Source organism: Oncorhynchus mykiss, chromosome 18 (genome assembly GCF_057628025.1).
Source record: "Oncorhynchus mykiss isolate SJ-2025 chromosome 18, ASM5762802v1, whole genome shotgun sequence".
In the NCBI taxonomy this organism is placed as follows: domain Eukaryota; kingdom Metazoa; phylum Chordata; class Actinopteri; order Salmoniformes; family Salmonidae; genus Oncorhynchus; species Oncorhynchus mykiss.
The window spans coordinates 66,501,331-66,529,288 of NC_143039.1; the positions used below are offsets into that span (position 1 = coordinate 66,501,331).

At 43.2% G+C, this 27,958-nt stretch overlaps 1 protein-coding gene across 4 annotated transcripts; it reads right to left on the bottom strand.

Moving 5' to 3' along the window:
- Positions 1-10: 10 nt before the first annotated feature.
- LOC110496613 (nuclear pore complex protein Nup153) lies at positions 11-27,952 on the bottom strand. Of its 4 annotated transcripts, none has more exons than XM_036953390.2 (21): positions 27,771-27,952; positions 20,010-20,220; positions 14,936-15,223; positions 14,576-14,703; positions 14,215-14,343; positions 13,167-13,283; positions 12,628-12,672; positions 12,498-12,551; positions 10,988-11,116; positions 9,339-9,524; positions 8,984-9,103; positions 8,660-8,764; positions 8,461-8,545; positions 8,262-8,363; positions 7,452-8,021; positions 7,040-7,231; positions 6,031-6,870; positions 5,529-5,861; positions 5,046-5,300; positions 1,789-1,951; positions 11-1,497 (listed from the first exon to the last, which is right to left on the bottom strand). In XM_036953390.2, the coding sequence occupies exons 1-21, from the start codon at positions 27,846-27,848 to the stop codon at positions 1,404-1,406; spliced, it is 4,224 nt and encodes a 1,407-aa protein (XP_036809285.2). In that variant the 5' UTR covers positions 27,849-27,952; the 3' UTR covers positions 11-1,403. The 4 variants fall into 4 exon arrangements, with proteins under 4 accessions (XP_036809285.2, XP_036809284.2, XP_021428284.3 ...); XM_036953389.2 differs by having other exon boundaries at positions 20,010-20,223; XM_021572609.3 differs by having other exon boundaries at positions 14,543-14,703; positions 20,010-20,223.
- Between the last annotated feature and the right edge of the window lie 6 nt (positions 27,953-27,958).

Genomic DNA, 27,958 nt, shown 5'->3' on the forward strand with positions numbered 1-27,958 from the left:
AACATGTTAATTACATATTATAGTTTTATTGACGGCAATTACCCATGGATCTTATTTTTATTACTAATCCAGTAACAATCATGGCTTTAAAATTAAATCGACTACCTTATTATCCAAAGTCACCCTAGTCCATTTAAACAAGCAATATAAAAATATATACTAATACTTTGTACAATACTGGTTTTGGTCCAAACAAAAGTGGATCAGAAATGCCAATATACCTTTAGTCTTCAAAGGATCCCAATATGCATTTATTTTTTTAATGGATTTCAGGCAACTTTGAATATAGGGATTTACATAATAAATTCTAATGACAAAATGCTGAATGTAGAGTTGGTTTAACACACAAATTCAACTTCACAGATAAAAAAAAGAAGCAAGTTACTATTTACAGGTTATAATGTTCAAAGGCCAATTAAGAGAGCGGCAGGAGGTGGTGAAGGGAGAGAACGTGAATAAGAAAAGGGAAGAGAAAGAGGGCACAAGAGAAAACATGAGAATAAAGGAGATGGAGCGACAAAGGGATTAAAAAAGTAGTAAGAACAGTGAACGAATGTGGAACTACAGATTTACAAAGTCCTAAGGATGATATTTCAGGAGTCGGTCTCCAGCCCCAATCTCCACAGTGCTGGGGTAACGGTCCTCTCTTCCCCACTCTCCTCTGCCTCCATTTAAACACATTCATAAGCTTCTCACCTACAACTGTCCGACAGCCTCAACCAGCCACTACCACACGACACTTTCGTCCAGTTTACACACACACACCTCAAATCTGTATACAGAAAACAAGCACGCGTCATTCAGTACACAGAAAACTGTACATACAGCTTACACGCCATTGACACTGTCTACGCCTCAAATAGTACCCTATTCCCGACCCAATGATGTGCACTGCTTCAAATTCACAAGTTAAACTAAAGTTCACTACATAGGGAGTAGGGTGCCATTTGGAATTCGCACCACAGTTCTTAATCTCTGCATTAACTTTCGCAGTTCATAACCTGATCACCCATACTAATCAACTTAACAGTACGATTTTTACACTGTCAACTTTCAATTTCAGTTTTTGCATTTGTATTTTAATTACAAAAAGTCACGACAATGTTCTAGCCAACATTTGGAGGTGTTGTTAAGCAGAAGTTTCTCGCTTGATTGTGTTGTTGTCGCCATCATACTGTAGGTTCATTTGCAGTTTATTTTTTAAGCCTGACACCTGCTCTGTACAAGGGTCCCGCTCTCTAGTTGCTCTGGGGTCTACCCCCCCCCCCCCATCAGTGTATCACCCATACATCTCCAAATGGGGGCTTCACCAGAGCTCTTTTACATGCTAAGTAGTTCAGTGTTTGTCCAGAGGAAGTAGTCCTGTCTATGCTTAAAGGGTCAAGTCTAGTCCGATGGATGTTTTACTTCTTACGCCGGACTGCTGTTTTGATCTTGCGTCTAGCGATTGAGTTCTGTCCTGCAGGGGCTGCAGTGAAGGTGGTGCTCTTTGTTGACCTGTAGGAGGGGATAAGACGTCATCAACACATAATTCAAACTAAGCGTGCGCACATCCAATAACTTGCAGATGTTCGGTACAAAAAGGCAACTATTTTTATTTAATTATCATCAACACCATCACAATTATACATTACATTTGTGTTAAATGCAATGACTTGAGACTAACACCTGAACCACTAAACCAGGAAAAGCAAAAATTCTGAGAGCATATAAATACCACTGTATTTACATAGGGACGGGTGAATTTGGGCCAATCCTTTTTTCAGGAGTTGGAGCTGTTGGACTCACCCAATAAAGTTAAAGCCACCTCCAGGTGCACTGGGTTGGGGTGCCATGGAGGGCGTGGCAGAAGAGGCGGGGGACCCTCCTGGTACCCCTCCGAAAGCAAACACCCCCGTGCTGTTACTGGACGTGCCGAACGCACCGACTCCTCCAAACTGGAAACCTCCACCTGGTAAAACCATGGACATCGGGTGAATCTTTGAAGTTGAATCTTTAATGTTGCGTGATAGGATGATTCAAAATGAATCTCGTTACTCAGACTTAGTAAAATGTTTTTTTTTTTTATCATATCAATCTTAAAAAGGGCATTTGTTTTTTTTATTGCCTTCAGAATATATTCATACCCCTTGAATTATTCCACATTGTGTTATAGCCTGAATTCAAAATATTTTTTCAGTCATCGACACTCAATACCTCAATGACAGAGAAAACATGTTAACATTTTTGCAAATAAAATGAAAATTAAATACAGAAATCTTATTTACATAAGTATTCACACTCCTGAGTCAATATTTTAGAAGCACATTTGGCAGCTTTTCCAGCTGTGTAAGTCTAAGCACTTCTCAACCCTGGATTGTGCAACAATGGTTGCTGATCATTGCTAGACAGAAATTTTCATGTCTTGCCATAGATTTTCAAGCTCATTTAAGTCTAAACTGTAACTAGGCCACTCAAGAACATTCACTGTTGTCTAGGTAAGCAACTTGTGTATATTTGGCCTTGTGTTTTCAGTTATTGTCCTGCTGAAATATGAATGTCTCCCAGTGTCTGTTGGAAAGATGACTAGGTTTTCCTCTAGGATTTAGCCTTTGCTGAGCTCTATTCCGTTTCTTTTCATCATAAAACACTCCTTAGCCCTTGCCAATGACAAGCAAACCCATAACATGTAGCCGCCACCACACTTGAAAATATGATGAGTGTCAGTGATGTGTTTAGGGCAAACACAAAATTTGATTTGAAATACAAAGCCTTATTTGTCACATGCGCCGAATACAACAGGTCTAATACATCTTACCACAAAATGCTTACTTACAAGACCTTAACCAACAGTGCAGTTAAAGAGTTAAGAAAATATTTACCAAATAACCTAAAGTAAAAAAATAAATAAAAACGAGGCTATATACAGGGAGGTATTGGTACCGAGTCTACAGCCCCGTTGATGTGAATGTGGGCTTGTTCAACCGGCCTTTTCCTGTAATCCACAATCAGCTCCTTTGTCTTGCTCACATTGAGGGAGAGGTTGTTGTCCTGGCACCACACTGCCTGGTCTCTGACCACCTCCCTATAGGCTGTTTCATCATTGTCAGTAATCAGGCTTAAGACTTGTGTTGTCAGCAAAGTTAGTGTTGGAGTAGTGTTTGGCCACACAGTCGTGGGTGAACAGGGAGTAAAGGAGGGGACTAAGCACACACCCTTGAGGGGCCAGAGTGTTGAGGGCCAGAGTGTTGAGGATCAGTGAGGCAGAGGAGTTGTTGCCTACCCTTACTACCTGGGGGCAGCCCATCAGGAAGTCCAGGATCCAGTAGCAGGGGGAGGTGTTTATCACTTCATGGCTACCGACGCGAGTGCTACGGGCAGTAATCATTTACACAGGTTACCTTTGCTTCCTTGGGCACAGGGACTATGGTGGTCTGCTTGAAACATGTAGGTATTAGACTCGGTCAGGGAAAGGTGAAAATGTCAGCGAAGACACTTGCTATTTGGTCCGTGCATGCTTTGAGTACACGTCCTGGTAATCAGTCTGTCCCCGCAGCCTTGTGAATGTTGACCTGTTTAAAGGTCTTGCTCACATCGGCTACCGAGAGTGTGATCACAGTCATCTGGAACAGCTGGTGCTCTCATGCATGCTTCAATGTTGCTTGCCTCAAAGTGAGCATTAAAAAGGAATTTAGCTCGCCTGGGCAGCTCGAGGCCGGGTTTCCCTTTGTAGTCCGTAAAAGTTTTCAAGCCCTGCCACATCCGACAAGCGTCAGAGCCGGTATAGTAGGATTCAATCGTAATCCTGTATTGACGCTTTGCCTGTTTGATGGTTAGTCGGAGGGCGTAGAGGGATTTCTTAGAAGCGTCCGGATTAGTGTCCCGCTCCTTGAAAGCGGCAGCTCTAGCCTTTAGCTAGATGCAGATTTTGCCTGCAATCCATGGCTTCTGGTTGGGATATGTGCATATGGTCACTGTGGGGACGACGTCATTGATGCACTTATTGATGAAGCCTGACTGAGGTGGTATACTCCTCAATGCCATTGGATGAAACCTGGAACATATTCCAGTCTGTGCTATCAAAACAGTCCTGTAGAGTAGCATCCGCATCATCTGACCACTTTTGTACTGAGCATGTCACCTCCTGCTTTCATTTTTGCTTGTAAGCAGGAATCAGGAGGAAGGAATTCTGGTCAGATTTGCCAAATGGAGGGCGAAGGATAGCTTTGTATGAGTCTGTGTGTGGTTTCACGTGACATGCTGGTAGAAACGAGGTAAAACGGATTTCAGTTTTGCCTGCATTAACGTCCCCGGCCACTAGGAGCGCCGCCTCGATGACCATTTTCTTGTTTGCTTATGGCCTTATATAGCTGGTTGAGTGCGGTCTTAGTGCCAGCATCGGTTTGTGGCGGCAAATAGACAGCTACGAATAATAGAGGACAAAGTCTATTTCTTTGCCACATTTTTAGCAGTTTTACTTTACTGCCTTATTGCAAAGAGGACACGTTTTGGAATATTTCTTATTCTGTATAGGCTTCCTTCTTTTCACTCTGTCATTTAGGTTAGTATTGTGGAGTAACTACAATGATGATCCATCCTCAGTTCTCTCCGATCACAGCCATTGAACTGTGTAACTGTTCTTCTTTGCGAAGCATTGGAAAACTTCCCTGGTCTTTGTAGTTGAATATGTTTCAAATTCACTGCTTGACTGAGGGAACTTCCATATATAATGTGTGGGGTTTGTATGTGTGGGGTAGAGATGAGGTAGTGATTCAAAAATCATGTTTATTATGTGACATGTTAAGCACATTTTTATTCTATGCTTGCCATAAAGTGCTTGAACACTTGACATTTCAGCTTTTCATTTTTAATTAATTTGTAAACATTTTAAATAACATTCCACTTTGACATTATGGAGTATTGTGTGTAGGCCAGTGACAAAATCAATTTAATCCATTTTAAATTCAGGCTGGAACAAAATGTGGAAAAAGTCAAAGGGTGTGAATGCTTTCTGAAGGCACTGTACATACACTAAACAACCCCAGAAAGTGAACGTAGCAACCCACCTGGTGCGGCGGGGGTGGATGAGCCAAAAGCGGGCGTGGAGTTGGCTTGGTGGTCGAACACAGGGACAGAGTTGGCCTTCCCCCCGAAGGCTGGGGGCTGGGAGGCCGTGGCAGAGAAGGGGGACGGGGCGGGAGAACCAAACGCAGGGGCATTGGGCTGGGAGGTACCCTGACCAAAGGTAGGAGCTTGTCCCGACCCAAAGCCAGAGGAGGAGGCAGGGCTGAATACAAACTGAGCAGGGGCTGCTGATGGAGCTGGAGAGACAAGTTGATTACATTTCAACCAACAGAAAAAGAGCACTTAAGTGGAAAAACATCTTGAGTAAACTATTGGTCAATGCAGTCAACAGCTACACATATTCAATCAAGAGAAGTGAACAGAAAAAGCCCAACACTATCAATTCACAGTAAAATAGTGCACTGGCATCATTCGGGATGAAAACAAACAATGTTCCTTGAAAATAAGTCCTAAAAAGAACCAACCTGTAGTTAAGGCAGTGGAGAGCGGTGCCGCTCCAAAAGCGAAGGAGGGAGCAGCAGTGTTAGGTCCAGACCCAAACAGGAATGGTTGAGCCGGGCCAGGGTTCAGGGAAGCTGCAGGGGCAGGCAGGCTGTCCTGGCTCTGCCCAAACAAGAAGGACTTGGCTGGGGTGGCCTCACTGGAGGCACTCTGCCCAAACAGGAAGGTACTGGGGTCTGGGATAGGGGCTGGGGTAGTGCTGCTGGTGGGCCCAAACAGCCTGGGGGCAGGGGTGGTGGAAGTAGAGGTGGTGGTGGTTGACATAAACCCCAACACTGGCTTTGAGGCTGCAGCATCTGCAAGAAAAACAACTGAATTAAAGAATGATTGGTTTAGGTGCAGACAGTGTGTACATTCACACAAAAAAAGTATCAATTTTATAGTAGAACATCCATTTAAAGAATTGACAAATACAAAATGAGTTAATAATAACATGAACTAACTATTGCAGGGTATCCCTCCCACCTGTAGCGCTTTGCCCAAAGCTGAATGAGGGCTTAGGGGCTTTTGCTGCTGGGGTCTCGCTGTCTGCCAGCTTCCCAAATGTGAAGGTAGGTGCTTTGGGCTGGTCTGCAGATGGATCTACCATAAAGAAGGAAAAGCCTCCAGAGGGAGCCGATGCCTCCGCCCCTTTACTAGCAGCACTGAACAGGAACCCAGACCCCATAGAGGCCTCCTTCTCAGGCTTCCCAAAGGTGAAAGGGTCCTTGTCTTTCTCTAGCAATTCCTCAAATATGCTGCCCCCTAGTGGTGTGGCCAGGGTAGGAGGCTCAGCCAGCTTCCCAAAAATAGGAGCTGATGCTGTTGTGGTGGTTTCGGTAGAAGCTCCACTGTCGTTCTCTGTAGAGACAGGAAGGCTTAAAGTAGAGGTGGTGGTTGTCGGTTTTGATAGTCCAAAGGAGAACCTTCCGTCCGAGGGTTTGCTCTCCGTGCTAGCAGCTGATGTAGTGCCGAACGTGATCCCACCGCTGATGCCAAATTTGAACCCGGCACCCATACTCAGGGCTTCAGCCTTCCTCCCCTCGTCCGCTGCAGGGGTGGAAGCAGTAGATGCTCCAAATTTGAAGCCCTCTGTGGAGCTGCCGAATTTGAAGCCTGCAGAGCTGCTGGTGTCTGTTGAGGTGGTGTCTGATGAGGCAGCTGCACCGAATTTGAAGCCCCCTGAAGAGGAGTCAGAGAGGGTGCCGCCGAATTTGAAGCCCCCAGAACCAGAGGCCGAGTCCGATGACACCCCCATGCCAAACTTGAATCCCCCTGAGCAGGTGTCAGACAAGGACTGGATACCAAATGACGAGGAACCGAATGCTGAAAGAGACGGAGGATCACATTAATTAACTACTTCAGTATTCTGTATAAATTTCTAGTTCAGGATTCACATCTCTCCTCACTAATATCAAAGCTCTTGCTACAATGACAACGCCCTCTAACGAAGCCTCTATAACACACAAAGATGGCAGTTGACAGCTGTACGTACCTTTAGGCTCTACTAAAGCCCCAGGCTTGGGGGTCTGACAGGCCACACACGCCTGGTCTACTCCCTTGTTCTGAACACAGCACACGTCACACTCCCACGCTCCATCTGGCTTCTTGAACTGGGCCCCAAAGCCTAGTAGAGGAGTGATGCTGACAGGGGCGGGAGTTAGAGACGGAGTCGCTGCCGTCACTCCTGTTAGGTAGATGAAGATATGAGCGATAAGCAAAAATGTAAACATCAATTTGCACCAGATTTCTTTAAAATACTTTCTTGAAGATCTTCTGATGCAAAATTAACAGTGGGCCAAGATAGCAGTACTGAGACAAACACTCTCAAAGGCAACTTCATGAGAAAAAAACATTACTAAGCCAAAAACTAAAAAAACAACCAGGTTGTTCCCTCTTCTCATTACCTGGCTTAGTGCTCATACAGGAAACACACTTGATGTCCTGCGCCTTGTTCTGCACCATGCACATGTCACACTCCCACGCTCCCTCCGGCTTCTTAAACTTGTCCCCGAAGCCCAAGAAGGGGGCAGCAGCGGGCAGAGTCTTAGCCTCCGAGAAGGCATGCAGAGTCAGTGTGGCTTTAACTCCAGTCCCAGGCTTGGCTGTCTCACAAGCTACACATTTGACTGCTTGAGGCTTGTTCTGAACCAGACAAGTGTCACAGTCCCAGCTTCCCGCAGACTTTGTGAACAGGGCTCCAAAACCAGCAGCGGTAGTAGTGGTGGAACCCTCCAGCCCGGACAACGTTGTGAAGTGTTCACTGTCAGTCTTCGCTAAAGTAGAGTTTGGATGTGGGGTCATACAGGCCACACACTTTGTGGCAGTGGGTTTGTTCCTAACCATGCAGACGTCACAGTCCCAGGAGCCTGTTGGCGCTTTGAACAAGTCCCCAAGGGAGGGGGCAGTGGACATGACTGGGGTCTCCTGGGGGGCTTTGGGGACAGGAGAGGTCTGAGTAACAGGAACGGCAAACCCTATGGGAAAGAGATGGGGTTAAAAACCACCCTAAATAAAACCAGAAAGGAATATAAAGACACTATTTGAAAATACACTCATTTAAACCCACCATTAAAAAGAGCCACAACACTGTCACGACAAATTACATAAGTAATGACAAATGATGGCAGATGACTTGTAAGTCGTATAAGAGAGAGATCAGGTAAAGCGTTACTAGAAACGTCAAGGTTCTGTATTCATGTTGCCGTCCTTCTCACCAGGTCCTTTGAGGAGCTCCAGCACACTGCCCTGTTTCAACATCTTGGCTGGTTTAAATGGCCCTTCAAACTCCTCCATGCTCTCACTGGCAGCATGCTTCACTACAGAGATACCAATGGAAACAGAAGACAACCATTAGGTATGAAATTGGTTTCCCTTTACATCAAGGCTTGGATCTTGTTCTCATCCCACTCTTACCTGCTGCCACTACTGGGGTGACCATCTTCCCGTTGGATAGTGACAGACCCGTTTTCACTACAGGTGCACTGAAGGTAAATCCAGACTAAGAGACAGAAGATGGTCAGCATCTCACCATTGTTGAATGTCAGAACAGAAACAATATTCTACGGGGGTCAAACTGTCATCATAGCAGGTATACTCAAGCTGCGGGACTTACAGACGGGGAAAAGGATGGTGGGCTAGCAGCAGTTGTCATCACAATAGGGGAGGAGAAAGTGAAAGGTGTGGAGGGAGGGGTGGAGGGTGCTGTAGTCAGTGGCACCTGAAAGAAAGACAGACTTCATTGTCATTAGGATGGACACAACACATTTGGATACATTGAAATAAAGCCAACTTAAGATATCAAAAGTCAATGGCCGTGTACCAAATGGCACCCTAAATAGTGCACTACTTTAAAGCAGGGCCCTATTGGGCCAAAAGTTGTGCACTTTTAAGGGAATAAGGTGCCCTATGGGACACAGTCAAATGGAGCTGGACGGACCTCGTTAGTGACGGGCTCCACCAGGACGGGTGTGGTAGTGACAACAGGCTTGGGGTTGGGGAAGCTGAAGCTGGGCAGACCGATTGAGGTGTTGGCCGGCAGGGCCGGTAGCTCAGCAATCTGAAGAGAGGGGTCAGAGTGTAGAAAACCATTAGCAGTACTATACATTAACCAGAATATCTATACTACACATGGCAATTATTGCCATTTGCTGCTTTGCACAATTAGACAATGGTTTCAACCCAACCACTCACTCAGAAACATTTCAGAACCAACCAATCATTTATTGCCTGGATCACAAACTTCTCGCCAGACAGAATAGAAGGGGTCATATAGATAAGAGATGTGTACCCACCTCGTCTTCAGGTCGTTTGGACGAGGGTCTTGTGCTGGTCCTCTCCCTCTTCATCTTCCCTCCTCCTGACCCTGTGCTGCTGGTTGCAGGAGTGCTGGACAGAGGGTAGGTGGGCAGGCTGCTGCTGCTTGTGCTTTGACAAGGATCTGCCACTGCTTCAGGAATCAGAGGGGATTGTCTTGTGGGCTGGAAAGGAAGGAGTAAAGGGTAGGGTTAAACATGAAGCATAAATACATCTGGTTCTATGGACTGGCTGTAATTTGGAAAGCAACTATCTGGAATAAAACAACTTCAGCTTGTTAAGGCTTCTACACATCTATCCAACTACAGCCAAACCAACAGTCTATGGATGCGTTTTAAAAGAATCAGCCGGTCTCAGTTGGTAGGGCTGGGCTATACAGCCTACAAATCATTTCTAGATTTTTTCAAACTAATGTGCGATGCACAATATAAAGTATAAATACTGTTTTTCTTCATATAAGCTTCGTTTCACAATCAAAGGTCAATAAACCGCAATTAAAAACAGCCAGGAATAATCAAATGTAAAATCATACCTAGACCAAATAAGCCTTCCACAAGTATAACTTAATTATTTATTTGATCAAAATAGTTTAATGTGCTTTTTTTGTTGTTGCAATAATCACTGATCTGGCTTTCAAGTATGTCTATGAAAATGTCATTTTTGAACAACGCACCACCACTAATGACGACACACTTCTGGTAGCAGGCATTTTTGAACATTAACACAGGTCTCAAACAATCAAGCCCACGTATTTAAAGTCTAGCCAACTTGGATCTAACTTGCTTGCTAAAAAACAAAACAGGACAGTTGAATTATGAACACACCCTTCTGTCCGTCACCAACTGTTTGAACAACAGCCTGTTCACTTTGTTTAGATGTTGAAATCCAGCGGCCTGCCTGGATAAGAAGATTTCTAAGAATGAGAACGAGTGGCCAATTCCTTACATAAAATGTGTCTTTTCATTCCCATTGCACATTGTGTTTTATCAGACTAGACAGCTAGCGAATAAGCCTGTGGCTAAGATGCTGCTAGAGGTATGTGGTACCGCAATAGCACGCATGACAAACTGAGCATTCATTTCCCACATGGTCATTGATGCTCTCGTTTTAGTAGGGTCTGCTCTGTTCTATTTTTCAGGAGTTGAGACATTTACAGACATCTCGTCCATTACAGTAAAATAACGTTTAAGTGTTTGTCTCCATATGACCTATTCTTTTGAACCAAACCTCAAATAGCGAGTTTAAAACTGCTCGGTGTCAGAGGAAGAAGTTATCGTGGTCGTTGTGATGAAGGGCAGGGGCTTAGTGTCTGTGTGAGTGGGAAGGTGTAGTGCACACAGCACAAAGGAGACCAGAACAAAAATACATAAAACAATTATAAAACCAAACTAAAAATGAATGCGATACAGGCATTTGGAACATGACAAACATATTCAAATGAATTAACTTGATATAATCGCCCAGCCTTAGTTGCTGGACATCATAATTGGTCCCAATTCAACATGTAGAAACAGCCATGGACAGTCTGAGTTGGGGGAAAAACTCAACACATCGATAGTTAGTTGGCTGTAGTTGTATGGATGCCTAGAAGCCATTAGGTGACTAATCTGGAAGTGGGGGTCCTCACCGTGCCTACGGGGGTCTGGGCCAGGCCCCCGGGGGTCAGAGAGGGCCTGAAGGACATTGAGCGGCTCCCAGACACCAACGCTGCAGCCGGGATAACCAACTTCTGGACTGGGGGGAGGGGAGAGTCCAGCTGGAGGGGAACACAGAAAAGTCATAAATACTCAAAACAATGTGTCCCAGGCACACACGAATACAAACATTTTAAAAGTCCATCACTGGCAGTGGGCAGCATTTGGTAAGCCAACACACCCCTCTCCATGCTCCGTTTTCACCTATTCTAGCAATGTGGGTCAACACACAAGTTAACCCGTTTCTACATACGCATTGCTTGCGGTTTGGGGTTTTAGGAAGGGTTTCTGTATAGCACTTCGGTGATGTAACAAGGGCTTTATAATACATTTGATTGACTGAACCTAGCGATCTCAGGTCATACATTACACATATTCTTAACTCCCTTCAGTAACAGTTTGGTATAAAGAATACGAAGACAGGCCTTGATATTTATTTTAAGTGACGTTTATTATACTTCGTTTTTTGAATCAGCACTGTTTCTTTCTGTTCCTCTCAGTCTCTGTAGCTTCCGGGTATGATGGAATAAGGACCCGAGCTATGGCAAACAGGGCTGGCTTTGTAGAGCCTGTCCATGTGAATGAGCGTATTGGAAGACAACCCCACCGCTACTGACAGGGTATGTAAATGTTTATATTTAAGCATAAGGGCCGAGAGGGGTGTGGTATATGGCGAATAGACCACGGCTAAGGGCCGTTCTTATGTTCTAGTGACCAGCTGCCACAGCTGGGACCATTTAACAGTTACTGACGACCATCCAGCCTTAACATGACTAAAAATGGACCCCGCTAGATAGCAGCGCACACTCAACACTCAAACAAATGCCCGCTTACTTTAACACACGCCAGATCACATACAGGACATAAACACGGCAGAGCAGAGGTGATCATCTGACCCAGGCTGACACACCTGTTAACTACTGCAGACACGCCACGCTAGCAGACGGCAATACTGGAAGGGTAGGAGAAGCTAGTGACAGCACTTTTCAAACCAACCAATAGTGTTTGGCTCAAGACCTTTCAGCTGCTGCTGTGCATGTTAGCTGTTGGGGATTTGTAACATTGCGGACTAACAGCTGGAGAACACTAACCCAGGTTTGAAATGCCCTAAGGTCAGCTGTCAGTGTCAAGAGATAATGTATTGGGGTTTCGAAGATGAACACTAGCTGCGCGATACAGACCAAAATCTATGTCACAATAAAATTACTGAATTATCACAATAAAAAGTTTATTTTTACTACCCATAAAACTACTTTAGCCCTAGTCACACGGGATTAGTATTACTACAGAACGTTGGTTATATAATTATTACTTCAGAATGTCCATTACTGCAGACGATTCGGAAGGGATTTGTCGTCGTTGTCACATTTCACATTTCTCTAGTTGGTTATTTACTGTAATGCAAAATGTCCATGATAAAGGGTCGGTGTCTCAAACACTTACCCGTTTTTTGGGGGCCTGGAAATGTGAAAGGTCCAGAGTGCTGCCATCAGGGAACTGCAGGACATAAGAAATGTGAACTGTGTGACAACAATTGAGAATAAAAAAAGAAAAATTTATTCACAACACTTACTTTTGACAAGGGAGAGGACACCGTAGAGGGGATTCTCTTGGCATCCTGTTACGACAAACACACAAATGATGCATTTGTTACCATAAATAACTTCCTACAGAGACAGAAATATTTACCATAGCTTAGTAGTCAAGTGGACACCACAGGAGGTTGGTGGCACCTTAATTGGGGAGGACAGACTCATGGTAGTGGATGGAGAGGAATGAGTGGAATACATCAAACATATGGTTTCCATTTGTTTGATGCCATTCTATTTGCGCCGTTCCAGCCATTATTATGAGCCGTTCTCACCTCAGCAGCCTCCACTGCTTGACACGTAAACATTATTTCCTTGTGAGGATTCACCACTACAAATGGCTTCCATAGAAATTACAGAAATGCCTAACAGCTGACACTAATACTACATACACAGAGGATCTATACAACACATTTCTATCAGATGGTTCTGTAGCCATTGTGCCAAAATAAAATGGCCCCTGTTCATGCGAATCTGAGGGTTCCATATTTAATTCAATGTAAACAACTTTATTGGTACACACAGCGAGGGGGCTGGACATGCGCTCCAGGGACTGTAAGATGCGTCGGGCAGTAGCGCTGGTCACCCCACAGGGCGGAGCCCCAGCAGGCTTGGCCTTGATCTGTCTCCGCAATGGAGCCTAGAGGGGAAATACACATCAATCAATCACATTCTATTTACATAGAGAAGCACTTCCTACAAACCCATTTGCCACAAAGTGTTTAACGCAAACATGGTTTGAATGAATGCCAGGTTAATGAAACAGCAGTGGTGGAAAGGCAGAGCTTTGGTCAAGTCGTGCCTGCAGGTTAATACCCTGTACCAAAAAGATCACGCATAAGAAATATATTGCTGTGTTTTAAAAACACAGATCTAAAATACTTCTTACTGTAATTTCTGCAAAGCATCAGACTAATTGTGTGCTTCAGTTGCACCTCTCCACTCGGATGAGAATTCACAAATGTGCATTCTGTCAGCAGACAGTGCTCAGTGTAGCCAGCCTAGTTCTGTGGTAAAATGCAAGATTAAGTCCAAGAAAAACATTATTTCTATGATAAACAGAAATATGATGGCCATGCATCATTTTTGCAAAAAAGCTATTTTACTTGTGTGGCTGCTAGCCAAATAGTGATGCACTTCTGTGGAGCCATTTTCTGCCGAATGTGTTGCATTAATGTGTTTTCTGTGAAGGAAATCTATAGTTGCACACCCCGATCACGCAATTGAGGCAACAAAATAACACTTCACTTTCAATATAAAACAGCAGATTTCTCAACTCTAACATGTCCCCTGCAGCTCCATTTCCCCTGACTAACATACTATTTCCTATCTGTTATTATTCAGATCATCACAGCTCTATTTCCCCTGACTAACATAATATCTATTATTATTCAGCACAGGGCATCACAGCTCTATTTCCCCTGACTAACATATCTCCTATCCGTTTGAAATTAAAATGTTGGTGCTGGCAGGCCAGAATATTGCTTTTGGGGGGAGGGGGGATATTTCTTGCCTAGGAGAAAATCAATAGGGAAAACACTTGTGAGTTGTAGTGGAGTGGGGAGCATTACCTGGTAAGGTGTGGCTGTGCGTGAGCGGGCTGTTCTAACAGCAGCTGCTCCCCCGTAGGTAGTCTTCCCTGGGTAGAAGGGGGAATCCCCCAACTGACTGGAGTTCAGCACTGAACTGTTCAACGTGGACTAGTGGAGAAGAAAAACATGGAGGCTGCATGTCAAACAATCATAACGGTGAAAAAGCAACAGTTTCCAAGCCACATGTATGTATGCAGGTTTTCCTGTAACGAATCGGTCATTATTGCAGCTGGTCAAAGTAAATCACCTTAACATCGATAGCTAAGCAAGTAAGGTTAGAGTTTGCTGACTCTTGACTGGCACTCACAGTGGAGGACTGACTTGACTGACTGACACTCACAGTGGAAGAAGTCCCAAAGACAGACAGGTTGAATGCAGGTTTCTTGAGACTGGACTGGGACTGCTGGGGCCGGTCCATCTCCGGAGAACAGAGCTGGGGTAGCGACGTGGTCTTAAAGTTTGGTACTTCTGGGTACAGAGAAGAGACATTGTGTGATTACTCAAACTTGTGTCATGCAAATATGTAACAAAGGACTGAATTTCAGTAGTACTGGCTATGGATGCTAAAATGTTATTTTCAAAATTTGGGAATTATTTCCCAAAGCCACTTTCAACCATTAAAATATATTGTTCTGACTCTAGAACTCAACAGGATTGTTCATGGTGAAAACGTACTCTTACCACACACAATCCACACTACCTTTTTCTGATGCGCGTGATGAGAAGCCACTGGTGGTGGAGATATTGTCATCCTCGTGCTGGGAGCTATTGTCCTTGAGCTCCTTGACTAGGGAGAAGCTTGTCGACGCCCCAGCGAAGGGGACCCCAGCGAAGGGGGCGGAGGAGGTGGAGGGCTGGGAGAAAAGGGAGCTTGGGCTCCCCAGGGCCGGGGTGGAGTCCAGGGAGGGGAAATGGAGGTGGGAGCGATTGAGGGGGGGCCTCGACAGAACATCCTGGAAGTTCAGGGATACCCTGCTTGTCGAAGGCTCTGGAGGGGTGGAGGAGAAATTACTAGGGTTAAGATGGGTTGATCCATATTTTGAGCTTCAAAATTGCAATGAAGGGGGCCCCTTCAATTTAAGCCTACTAGAAAGTGTGCGCCTTCAGGCCTGAAGGGAAGCAAAAGTCATTCCACTACCTAAGGATAGTTGAGCCCCCCTAACTGGCTCAAATAGCCAACCAATCAGCCTGTTACCAACCCTTAGTTTTCTGGAAAAAAATTGTGGTTTGACCAAATACAATGCTATTTTACAGTAAACAAATTGACAGACATTCAACAAGCACTGTACTTACATAAATGACTGATGACTGGATGAGAGGGATTCATGATAAAAAGATTGTGGGGGATGTTTTGTTGGACTCCAGTACAGCTTTTGACATTAACGATCATAGTCTGCTGCACAAAAATGGTGTTAAGGCTTTACACCTCCTATATTGTGGATAAAGAGCTGTCTAACAGAACACAGATGTTCTTTAATGGAAGCCTCTCCAACACAATCCAGGTAGAATCAGGAAGTCCCCAGGGCAGCTGTCTAGGCCCCTTATTTTTTTTCGGTCTTTATTAACGACATGCCAGTGTCTCTATGTATGCAGATGATTCAACACTATACATGTCAGCTACTACAGCAACTGAAATGACTGCAACACTTAAAAGAGCTGCAGTTCTATTCAGATTGGGTGGCAAGGAATAAGTTGGTCTTAAATATTTCAAACACTTAAAGTATGGTATTTGGGACAAATCATTCACTAAACCATAAACCTCAGAATCTTGTAATAAATAATGTGGAAGTTGAGCAAGTTGAGGTGACGAAACTGCTTGGAGTAACCCTGGATTGTAAAAATGTATTTTGACCATGACAGTTTACAACAGTAGCTAAGAAGGGGAGAAGTCTGTCCATAATAAAAGCGCTGCTCTACCTTAACAGCACTATCAACAAGGCAGGTCTTACAGACTATAGTTTTGTTGCACCTGGACTACTGATCAGTCCTGTGGTCAGGTGCCAGGAAGAGGGACTTATGAAAATTGCAATTGGCTCAGAACAGGGCAGCATGGCTGGCCCTTGGATGTACACAGAAAGCAAACAACAACATGAACGTAAATCTCTCCTGGCTCAAAGTAGAGGAGAGATTGACTTTATCACTACTTGTATTTGTGAAAGGTATTGATTGACATGTTGAAAGCCCCGAGCGGTCTGAAGTACTGGTGCACAACTCGGACACCCATGCATACCCCCCCAAGACATGCCATCCGAGGTCTCTTCACAGCCCCCAAGTCCAGTACAAACCATGGGAGGCACACAGTACTACATAGAGCCATGACTACATGGAACTCCACGTCAGGTAACTGATGCAAGCAGTAGAATCAGATATATATATTTTTAAATAGATAAAAATACATCTATGTAACAGCAGGGACTGTGAAGCAACACAAACATACGTGCTATAGACACACATACACATGGATATTGTGTGTTAGAAACAGTACAGGTCAAAAGTTTTAGAACACCTACTCATTCAAGGATGATTTATTTTTACTATTTTCTACATTGTAGAATAATAGTGAAGACATCAAAACTATGAAAACACACATATGGAATCATGTAGTAAGCAAAAAAAAGTGTTTTATATTTGAGATTCTTCAAATAGCCACCTTTTGCCTTGACAGCTTTGCACACTTGACAAATCCCACATATGCTGAGCACTTGTTGGCTGCTTAACCTTCACTCTGCGGTCCGACTCATCCCAAACCATCTCAATTTGGTTGAAGTCGGTGGATTGTGGAGGCTAGGTCATCTGATGCAGCACTCCATCACTCTCCTTCTTGGTAAAATAGCGCTTACACAGCCATTGTCCTGTTGAAAAACAATGGCAGTCCCACTAAGCGTAAACCAGATGGGATGGCGTATCGCTGCAGAATGCTGTGGTAGCCATGCTGGTTAAGTGTGCATTGAATTCTAAATAAATCATTGACAGTGTCACCAGCAAAGCACCCCCACACCACCCATGCTTCACTGTGGGAAATACACGTGGAGATCATCCGTTCACCCACACTGTCTCACAAAGACATGGCGGCTGGAACCAAAATCTCAAATTTGGACTCCAGACTAGAGGTCGACCGATTATTGGAGGACCAAAAAAGCTGATACCGATTAATCGGACGATTTTTTAAATGTATTTGTAATAATGACAATTACAATAATACTGAATGAACACTTATTTTAACTTAATATAATACATCAATAAAATCAATTTAGCCTCAAATAAATAATGAAACATCAATTTGGTTTAAATAATGCAAAAACAAAGTGTTGAAGAAAGTAAAAGTGCAATATGTGCCATGTAAAAAAGCTAACGTTTAAGTTCCTTGCTCAGAACATGAGAACATATGAAAGTTGGTGGTTCCTTTTAACATGAGACAATATGCCAAGGTAAGAAGTTTTAGGTTGAAGTTAATATAGTATTTATAGGACTATTTCTCTATATACCATTTGTATTTTATATACCTTTGACTATTGGATGTTCTTATAGGCACTTTAGTATTGCCAGTGTAACAGAATAGCTTCCGTCCCTCTCCTCATCCTCTACTTGGGCTCGAACCAGGAACACATCGACAACAGCCACCCTCGAAGCACCGTTACCCATCGCTCCACAAAAGCCGCGGCCCTTGCCGCTTGAAACGTTTGAAATGCTATTAGTGCGCACCCCGCTGACTAGCTAGCCATTTCACATCGGTTACACCAGCCTAATCTCGGGAGTTGATAGGCTTGAAGTCATAAACAGCGCAATGCTTGACGCACAACGAAGAGCTGCTGGCAAAACACACGAAAGTGCTGTTTGAATGAATGTTTACGAGCCTGCTGCTGCCTACCACCGCTCAGTCAGACAGCTCTATCAAATCATAGACTTAGTTATAACACAATAACACACAGAAATACAGGTCAATGTAGGTCATTAATATGGTCGAATCCGGAAACGATAATTTCGAAAACAAAACATTTATTATTTCAGTGAAATAGGGAACCTTTCCGTATTTTATCTAACGGGTGGCATCCTTAAGTCTAAATACTGCTGTTACATTGTACAACCTTCAATGTTATGTCATAATCACGTAAAATTCTGGCAAATTAGTTCGCAACAAGCCAGGCTGCCCAAACTGTTGCATATACCCAGACTCTGCATGCAATGAACGCAAGAGAAGTGACTAACCTGGATTTCTTTTAGCTAAATATGCACGTTTACAAATATATACTTCTGTGTATTGATTTTAAGAAAGGCATTGGTGTTTATGGTTAGGTACAGTCGTGCAACGATAATGCTTTTTTCGCAAATGTGCTTTTGTTAAATCATCCCCCTGCGTTGAATCGATTATATACAACGCAGGACACACTAGATAAACTAGTAATATCAACCATGTGTAGTTAACTAGTGATTAAGATTGATTGATTTTTTTTACAAGATAAGTTTAATGCTAGCTAGCAACTTACCTTGGCTTCTTACTGCATTTGCGTAACAGGCAGGCTCCTCGTGAGGCAGGTGGTTAGAGCTTTGGACAAGTTAACCATAAAGTTGCAAGATTGAATCCCTGAGCTGACAAAGTAAAAATCTGTTGTTCTGCCCCTGAACAAGGCAGTTAACCAACCGTTCCTAGGCCTTCATTGAAAATAATAATGTGTTCTTAAAAAACACAGATTTCAGATTATTGTGAAAACTTGGAAATCGGCCCTAATTAAATCGGCCATTCCGATTAAACGGTCGACCCCTACTCCAGACCAAAAGGACAAATTTCCACTGGTCTAAAGTACATTGCTTGTGCTTCTTGGCCCAAGCAAGTCTCTTCTTACTGGTGTCCTTTAGTAGTGGTTTGCAGCAATTAGGCCATGAAGGCCTGATTCACGCAGTCTCCTCTGAACAGTTGATGTGTCTGTTACTTGAACTCTGTGAAGCATTTATTTGGGCTGCAATTTCTGAGGCTGGTTACTCTAATGAGCTTATCCTCTGTAGCAGAGGGAACTCTGGGTCTTCAATTCCTGTGATAGCCAGTTTGATGGTTTTTGCAACTGCACTTGAAGAAATGTCAAAATTCTCCATATTGACTGACCATGTCTTAAAGTAATGGACTGTTGTTTCTCTTTGCTTATTTGAGCTGTACTTGCCATAATATGGACTTGTTATTTTATCAAATAGGGCCATCTTGGCTCAAACACATTAAGAAGGAATGAAATTCCACAAATTAACTTTTAATAAGGCACACCTGTTAACTGAAATGCATTCCAGGTGAAGCTGGTTGAGAGAATGCCAAGAGTGCAAAGCTGTCATTAAGGCAAAGGGTGGATATTTGAAGAATCTCAAATATAAAAATACTTTTTTGGTTACTACATGATTCCATGTGTGATTTCATAGTTTTGATGTCTTCACTATTACTCTACAATGCAGAAAATAATAAAAAATAAAAACCCTTGAATGAGGCGTCCTAAAACGTTTGACCTGTAGTGAAGTATGGGCCTGATGGCACAAAGTTAGTGTGTTGTGAATTCTGTAATGAAAGTATTGTAATGTTGTTATAATTGTATAACTGCCTTATATTTTGCCGTCCCCAGGAAGAGCGGGCAGCAGCTAATGGGGATCCATAATAAATACAACTACTGGAATTAGGCTACACAATCCAAAAACAAAGGATCAAATATGAAAAATATATTACGACACCAATGGGCCAGATCTTTGCCATATAGCATGAATATATTTGATATACTGTATAATATGCCATATCAGCTCACCTGTATTACTGGTAGCGGGCTCCGCAGAGTCCCGTCCATCAGGAAGGGGGTCTACCTCCTCACTGCCATTAGGAGGGGCCTGACTGTTCGGCTCCTCCCCCAACATGGCCACTCCCCCTTCTGTAGCCTCCCCGTTTGTGAAGTATTTCTGCATCCAGGAAGGAACGATGCTCTTGACTGTGTCTGTCACTCGACTAATCAGGCCCGACTGCTGCTGGTGAACAGAGACGAAAGAAGGGTAGAGATAGTGGGGGAGGGAGAGAAAAATGGGAAGGAGGAAGACTTTTAGGACAATAGGTTGATATTTAATGAGAAAATAAAAACCATAATGATGAACATCTACTGTTATGTGTTGAGGGGTATGTGTTACTTGGTATTGATCGAGAGACAGAGCAGTGGGTGCACGTCAAAGTCATTCCTCTCAAGCAAAGCCCTACTTAAAAGCTCTTAGTAGCCATGTTTCCATTACCTTGTCCAGTGATTATGTCAACATTTACTAAGTTTGCATTGAAAATAAATGCAACAATTATCTGCTACGGTGCGTTTCCATTTAAATGGTCTTCTTTCGATAGAAAAAGCTTTGTATTATGATGTCACAACAAATATTTTTTTTTTTGTTGCTAAAACCTAGTGTCTAATAAAAATGAAGTGGTTGAAGTGTTTCCATGAACCATTTAGGCAAATCGACATTAATAAATTGGCGACAGCCTGTATGCCCTCCCACCTATCTGTCTCATGTCTTAGGTAGCCTGCAAAAGCCAGCATGGATAGAATCAAATCTAATTGTATTTGTCACATGAGCCAAATACAACAGGTCTGACAGTGAAATGCGTACTCACAAGCCCTTATCCAACAATGCAGTTCAAGAAATAGTTCAAAAATATATTTATTGAAAAAAAAAAAAATGCTATATACAGGGGGTACCGGTACTGAGTCAATGTGCGGGGGTACATGTTAGTCAAAGTAATTTGTACATGTAGGTAGGAGTAAAGTGACTATGCATAGATAAATCAGTAAGCAGCAGGGTAAAAAAAAAAAAAACACTGGGGGGGGGGGGACAATGTAAACAGTCAGGTTGGCCATTGGATTAATTGTTCAGCAGTCTTATGGCTTGGGGTTAGGAGCTGTTAAGGAGCCTTTTGGACCTAGACTTGGCGCTCCAGTACTGCTTGACTTGCGGAAGGAGAGAACAATATGACTTAGGTGACTGGAGTCTGACAATATTTTGGGCCTTCCTCAGACACCCCCTAGTATAGAGGTCCTGGATACAGGAAGATTGGCACTAGTGATGTACTACGCAGTACGCACTGCCCCCTGTAGCACCTTACGGTCAGATGCTGAGCAGTTGCCATACCAGGCATAGAAAATTAAAAAAGGTAAAGCAGACATCCACCTCAAACCGGGCGTCAAACTGCATATAAACTCTTATTCCATAAATGAACTTGAAATGCTATCTGGCCATGAAATGAGTCCAGCTGTCGAACTTTGAGGATCTGGGGACCCATGCCAAATCCTTTCAGTCTCCTGAGGGGGAAAGGTGTTGTTGTGCCCTCTTCACAACTGTCTTGGTGTGACCACACAGTCGTGGGTGAACAGGGAGTACAGGAGGGGACTAAGCACACACCTCTGAGGGGCTCCCGCGTTGAGGATCAGCGTGGCAGATGTGTTGGTGCCTACCCTTATTACCTGGGGGCAGCCCGTCAGGAAGTCCAGGATCCAGTTGCAGAGAGAGGTGTTTAGTCCCAAGGTCCGTAGCTTAGTGATTAATAAAACTATGGAAGAAACTATGGTGTTGAACGCTGAGCTATAGTCAATGAACAGCATTCTCACATAGCTGTTATTTTGTCCTGGTGGGAAAGAGCAGTGTAATAGAGATTGCATCATCTGTGCATCATATGCGAATTGAAGTGGGTCTAGGGTATCTGGGATGATGCTGTTTATGTGAGCCATGACCAGCCTTACAAAGCACATCATGGCTACCAAACGCAAGAATTTACTAATACTTGAATTATTCTAATAATTCTCATCTGCAATGGTCAATGGAAACTTGACTAATGAACAGTGGGCCAGACAGGAGTCTGGTGCAGCACGGACCTGGTACTGGAGTTAATAATGCAATAACAGTACACCCATCTTCTACAGTAGATCTAAGTCTACGATGGACATGCTTCCGGTCTTTAAACCAATATCACAATACAAGATAGTCCCTAAGTGCTACCCAGCTCCATTAACGACACTAAAATGTCCTTTTAGAATGGTTCTGCAGAAACCTCAAGTCTGGGTACATTTTTGTTGCAGCAGTATAGAGCAAAACAGAGGACAAGGGATGTAAAAATGATGTTGCTAGCACCACTTCACATGTACATTGGCTAGTCTACTCGCTTGGTAGCTTTCTACTCCTGATAACGACCATATCCTCCACTCCACTTCTGCTTATCTGTAAAACGCACCAGTCGCGCAGCGCATCTGCTATTCAACCTGTCCACACTAAATCCAGTGTTTTACCAAAATCTGACCAGTGTAAACAATCACTCTAGATAAGTCTAACTAATTAATGTACCAGGCCCAGCCTCTCAGAGGGCCAGTTCGAGCTCGCAGGCCTTTGAACGCAGCTCTTGTGATTCTACGGAGTTAAGGACGCTGCATTTCTCCTGTGAATGTGGCCATGAGACCACAGGACCGTGCCAGAATGCTGCTCTTATTGTTCTCCCAGGAAGCACTTCTGTGTGCGGTTGAAACAGTGAGATGAGGGTGAATACGGTCTGGCGGTGTATAATTGACAGATTAAGTTCAAGTGAACCAGAGCTGCTAGCCTATACAACAAACTGGACAAAGCATCTGACTGACTGTAGGCTTTTCAAATACAAGAAAAGGCCAAGTTGTGTGTGCATTTCAAACCACTGCACAGTAATACAGAACAGCAGTTGAACTTACATCTGTCCTGTTACATGTGCCAGCACAACCATAACTCATAATTAAGGACCACTACTAAAGCTGCCTGATTTCAAACCCTCTGTTATAACACTAGCTCGCAGTGCCAGACAAACATATAAATGCAAGGTTTATGAGTTCCTATATGACTGGAAGAGCCTACAACACCACAATATGCCCTGGAGCTAGGGGTGGTTAGCTCCATGACTCACTTCCTGACTAGAGACCACACATGTTTAAACAAGATTACTAGGCCTTCCTATATCAGTACCAAAGGTGTGTGGGTGTGTGTGTGTGTGGGGGGGGGGGGGGGGGTAATCTACAAGGGAGGTCATGCACGGTCAAGGGAAGTCCAATCTATCTGCAAAGTTAAGAGAAGCTACATGGTTGGTCCACCACAGTTCAATATGGCAGACAAAGTGAGAGTGGGTATACTGGAAATCCCCCCCGCAACCCAAATTATTTGTGATTTCGCTCGTGTTTTTCCCTCCAGTAACCTGAAAAAAGCTGCTGTGATGACACCATTTCAAACATTTACATTTAAAAGTGAGTAGGTCTACTGCTTCCCTCTCAATCATTTCCCAGTTGATAGGAGAGAATTTATACTTGTGGGGTCCAATGAAACAAATGGGATAATCAGCTGACATGTAGGTCCAAACAAGCACAAACAAAACCCCAACCGGAAGTTTGAGTTCACTGGTCTAAAGTGAACTCCAAGTCAAATATTCCACTAGTTTGCTATGGCCTACACATGCTCTTTATTATTACTGCTGGCAGACTCTGCTTTCACTTTCCAATGACCAATCTACCAGGGATGCACAATATATCGGTGAACATATTGGAATGGGACGATATTTGCTAAAAATATCAACATCGGTATCAGCCTGATGTCAAAGCTGACATGCATACCTATATAACATCGGTACATGACATAATGACGCCACGCAACATTTTGCACTACACGTGGCACACGTGGCATTCCTATCCTAACCCAGAATGTTTGCTGTGTGGATCGAGCAGTAAACAAGTCGAGCAGTCATTTGAAAGAGTAAGAACATTTCAGCAAGGCAACTCAAAGGCAAAATTAATTAATGCCAAGATAATGTAATTAATTAGTGTTTCATTCAAAAAAGATACGTCAAATAACACAGCTCTATTATGGAATGTTGTGTGTTATGAATTTGCACGTGCAAACCCAGCACCACCCCTACTATCAGCAGCACTGTCAAAGCTGTACAAAAGTCTGCAAACACAGACCATGAAACAATGTGTTTACAATACCGCATTGGTAATAAAGCATTTTTTGTTCGACCACAACTTCTGGGGTACCTAGCTAGCACCAATACAACCAGCCTGAAAACAAATGACCAATAGAAACTAGTCATTTTCATAATTCTTAGCAATGATTTTGGAATCCTTGTGAATAAGTATTAGCTAGGTAGCCACTTGTTGTTCGCCTATTGAAAATTAACTTCATAAAAAAAAAAGAAATAGCTAGCCAGCCACTTAACCCTGTTGCCCAAAGCTAACATTATAAGCAGCCAGCTAGCTTAATCTGGCTAGTGAGGCTCAACCGGACCGGGTTGAGAAGCTAGCCACAATAAGGATTAGGCACAAGAGGAATTTGCAGTATGCCTTCAAAATAAAGGTATATCATTGACAGTCATGCAGACGGTTACTACAATTGGTGGAATCATGCCATATTTAGACTAGATAATGTTAAACAAGGTTGGAATGTGATGCAATGAAATGGGGTATCAGTCTACTCGATCTACACAGAACACAACTGCGAAGAGTTTACGCAAATATTAGCGTTGTAGCTCTTATTGCGGGACTGCGACTGTGTGAAATCCCCTCACCAGTCAGCTTATTGAGTGCATTGACATTCATATTGCACTGTACAGCTTTACCTAAGGATTGGGGATCAATGAAATGGGGTATCCGTCTACTCGATACCCAAGATATTTTCCCCCATGTCCTCCTCAGTTATCAGACTCCAAAACATCCACGCAGTATTGTTTTTCCTTGGGAATAGTGTTCAATACACATAGGTTGACAATAAATGTGGCTCAATTCACAGTTTTTTCAGAGATCTTCAATAAGAGCTACGACGCTAATGTTCTCTGGGTGTCACTGAGTATTTTATTTGATTTATTTCACCTTTATTTAACCTTTATTTAACCAGGTAGGCAAGTTGAGAACAAGTTCTAATTTACAACTGCGACCTGGCCCAGATAAAGCATAGCAGTGTGAACAGACAAAAACAGAGTTACACATGGAGTAAACAATAAACAAGTCAATAACACAGTAGAAAAAAGAGAAAAAGTCTATATACATTGTGTGCAAAAGGCATGAGGAGGTAGGCGAATAATTACAATTTTGCAGATTAACACTGGAGTGATAAATGATCAGATGGTCATGTGCAGGTAGAGATATTGGTGTGCAAAAGAGCAGAAAAGTAAAGAAATAAAAACAGTATGGGGATGAGGTAGGTAAATTGAGTGGGCTATTTACCGATGGACTATGTACAGCTGCAGCAATCGGTTAGCTGCTCAGATAGCAGATGTTTAAAGTTGGTGAGGGAGATAAAAGCCTCCAACTTCAGCGATTTTTGCAATTCGTTCCAGTCTCAGGCAGCAGAGAACTGGAAGGAAAGGCAGCCAAATGAGTGTGTTGGCTTTAGGGATGATCAGTGAGATACACCTGCTGGAGCACGTGCTACGGGTGGGTGTTGCCATTGTGACCAGCGAACGATTTTTTAAGGCGGAGCGTTACCTAGCATGGACTTGTAGATGACCTGGAGCCAGTGGGTCTGGCGACGAATATGTAGCGAGGGCCAGCCGACTAGAGCATACAGGTCACAGTGGCGGGTGGTATACGGTGCTTTAGTAACAAAACGGATTGCACTGTGATAAACTGCAGAGTAGAGTATTGGAAGCTATTTTGTAGATGACATCGCCGAAGTCGAGGATCGGTAGGATAGTCAGTTTTACTAGGGTAAGTTTGGCGGCGTGATTGAAGGAGGCTTTGTTGCGGAATAGAAAGCCGATTCTAGATTTGATTTTAGATTGGAGATGTTTGATATGAGTCTGGAAGGAGAGTTTACAGTCTAGCCAGACACCTAGGTACTTATAGATATCCACATATTCTAGGTCGGAACCATCCAGGGTGGTGATGCTAGTCGGGCGTGCGGGTGTTTTTTTTGGCAAGGAAAATATCAGATATGTATCAGTGCATCACTACAATGTAGCAGTTCCTGTCTTTGCCCAGGGACTATTAATACAATTAATTTATATGAAACTCCTAAATGGTGCAGTGTCCCTACCTGTCATCTGAAAATATATAAATATATTTACTGACATGTATTGAAGACAATGAAAATCTACTGTGGGATTTCATGTCAAGGTATTTAATGGTCCTGAAAATCTGGATAATGATAGGACTTAGAATGACCCTGTTCTAAACGACATGGACAGCCATGACCAGTCATTCTAAAATCCCATCCAACAGACTAGTTGCAAGTCAAATAAGTGGGACCTGTATTAAATTTACCTGCAAAAATCACAAAATCAGATGAACAGTCCAATAAATCCCAGTAACGTTACTTTTTGCAGTTCACTGCCGTTATCTAGCTAGATAAATAAGAAATTAGCTAGGTAGCTATATAAATATCAAGAACAGCGCAGGACAAGTTAGCTACTACTCACAGATATTCCAATTTCTAACTGTAGCGACACAACAACAAAATCGCCTACAACTAGCAAGCAGGACGACTAACGTAGAGGGATCGAGTGACACTGCTCGGTGCATATGTATCCCGCCTTTCTTGTGGTGTGTTCTCACCAGGCTACGACTGGTTACGTTTCCACACCGCCTCACATTTATGCCCCTTTCGAAATGAACAAAACCAGGTCATAATATTGCCTTGATTTCAAAAAATATAGTAACAGACTGAATAGCTACCATCACGGACTGATGTTGACAGTTAACGTTAGTTTACTGATTGTATGTGTGTTGCCTTTGCTTTGTAACGTTAGATTGTTACCACGTCGTAACGTTAACTAGCCTCTACTTGCTTAGCTAGCGGTCAACCATGTGGGTTGACTTAAAACAATACTGGAATTATTCACTAACGTTACCGAGCTCGTTAACTATCACAGTGCCCACTACACATTAACGTTAGCTAGCAACTAGTATCTAGGTAAACGGCTAAGAAACGGAAATATACCCCACTGACGACTGTATTTAAAAACATTGACAATATATAGTTAAATACTTTCATGATTAAAGTTAGATAATGTAAGCCACAAAGAACTGATATGATATGCCATAGCGAACGTTACATGACAATGACGTTGGCAGCGAGACAATGAAAAGCTAACAAATGATACCTAGCTTGTACATTTAGCTAGCTGTTAGCATCATAACCTAGATAACTACTTGCTAGTGCATAGCTACGCAGCAGGTACGCAAACTTGACAAGAAGCCAGTGTTACGTCTAACCTAGTAAAGTTCTATATTTCTACACGACAGCGTGTAGAGTATGGCTGCCGTTAGTCTTACAGTAACTGCCTTAAAAATTAACACACCTGTTAACAGATATTGGCTGGTAATATTAGCTTGTTCCCCGAACCAGCTAAATGTCTATCACTTTGCTAAATTAGCTAGTTAGCTAGCTTGACACAGCGTGGAGGCCATGAGCGCTAAGACTAGGCCGCACAAAAATGTCTCAAAGAAAACAATAACACACGAGCGAAAAGACAACTGTTAACAAACTACATGCTATCCTTCAATGTGGAACATCCATACGAATATGGTCATTTCATTTACCTGTTTGCTTTTGGCGTAAGGTTTAGAAGCGATATGATATCTTCTGCTTCTAATTTTCCCTCCACCCGTGGCAGCCATGGCTAGATCGAATCTCAACTAGCCGCCAGATAGTCGTCCTGTCATATCCTAGAGTTCAGCGCGCTCAGTCCTCCGACATACCCTAATGCCAGGAAGCTTCACCTAAATGA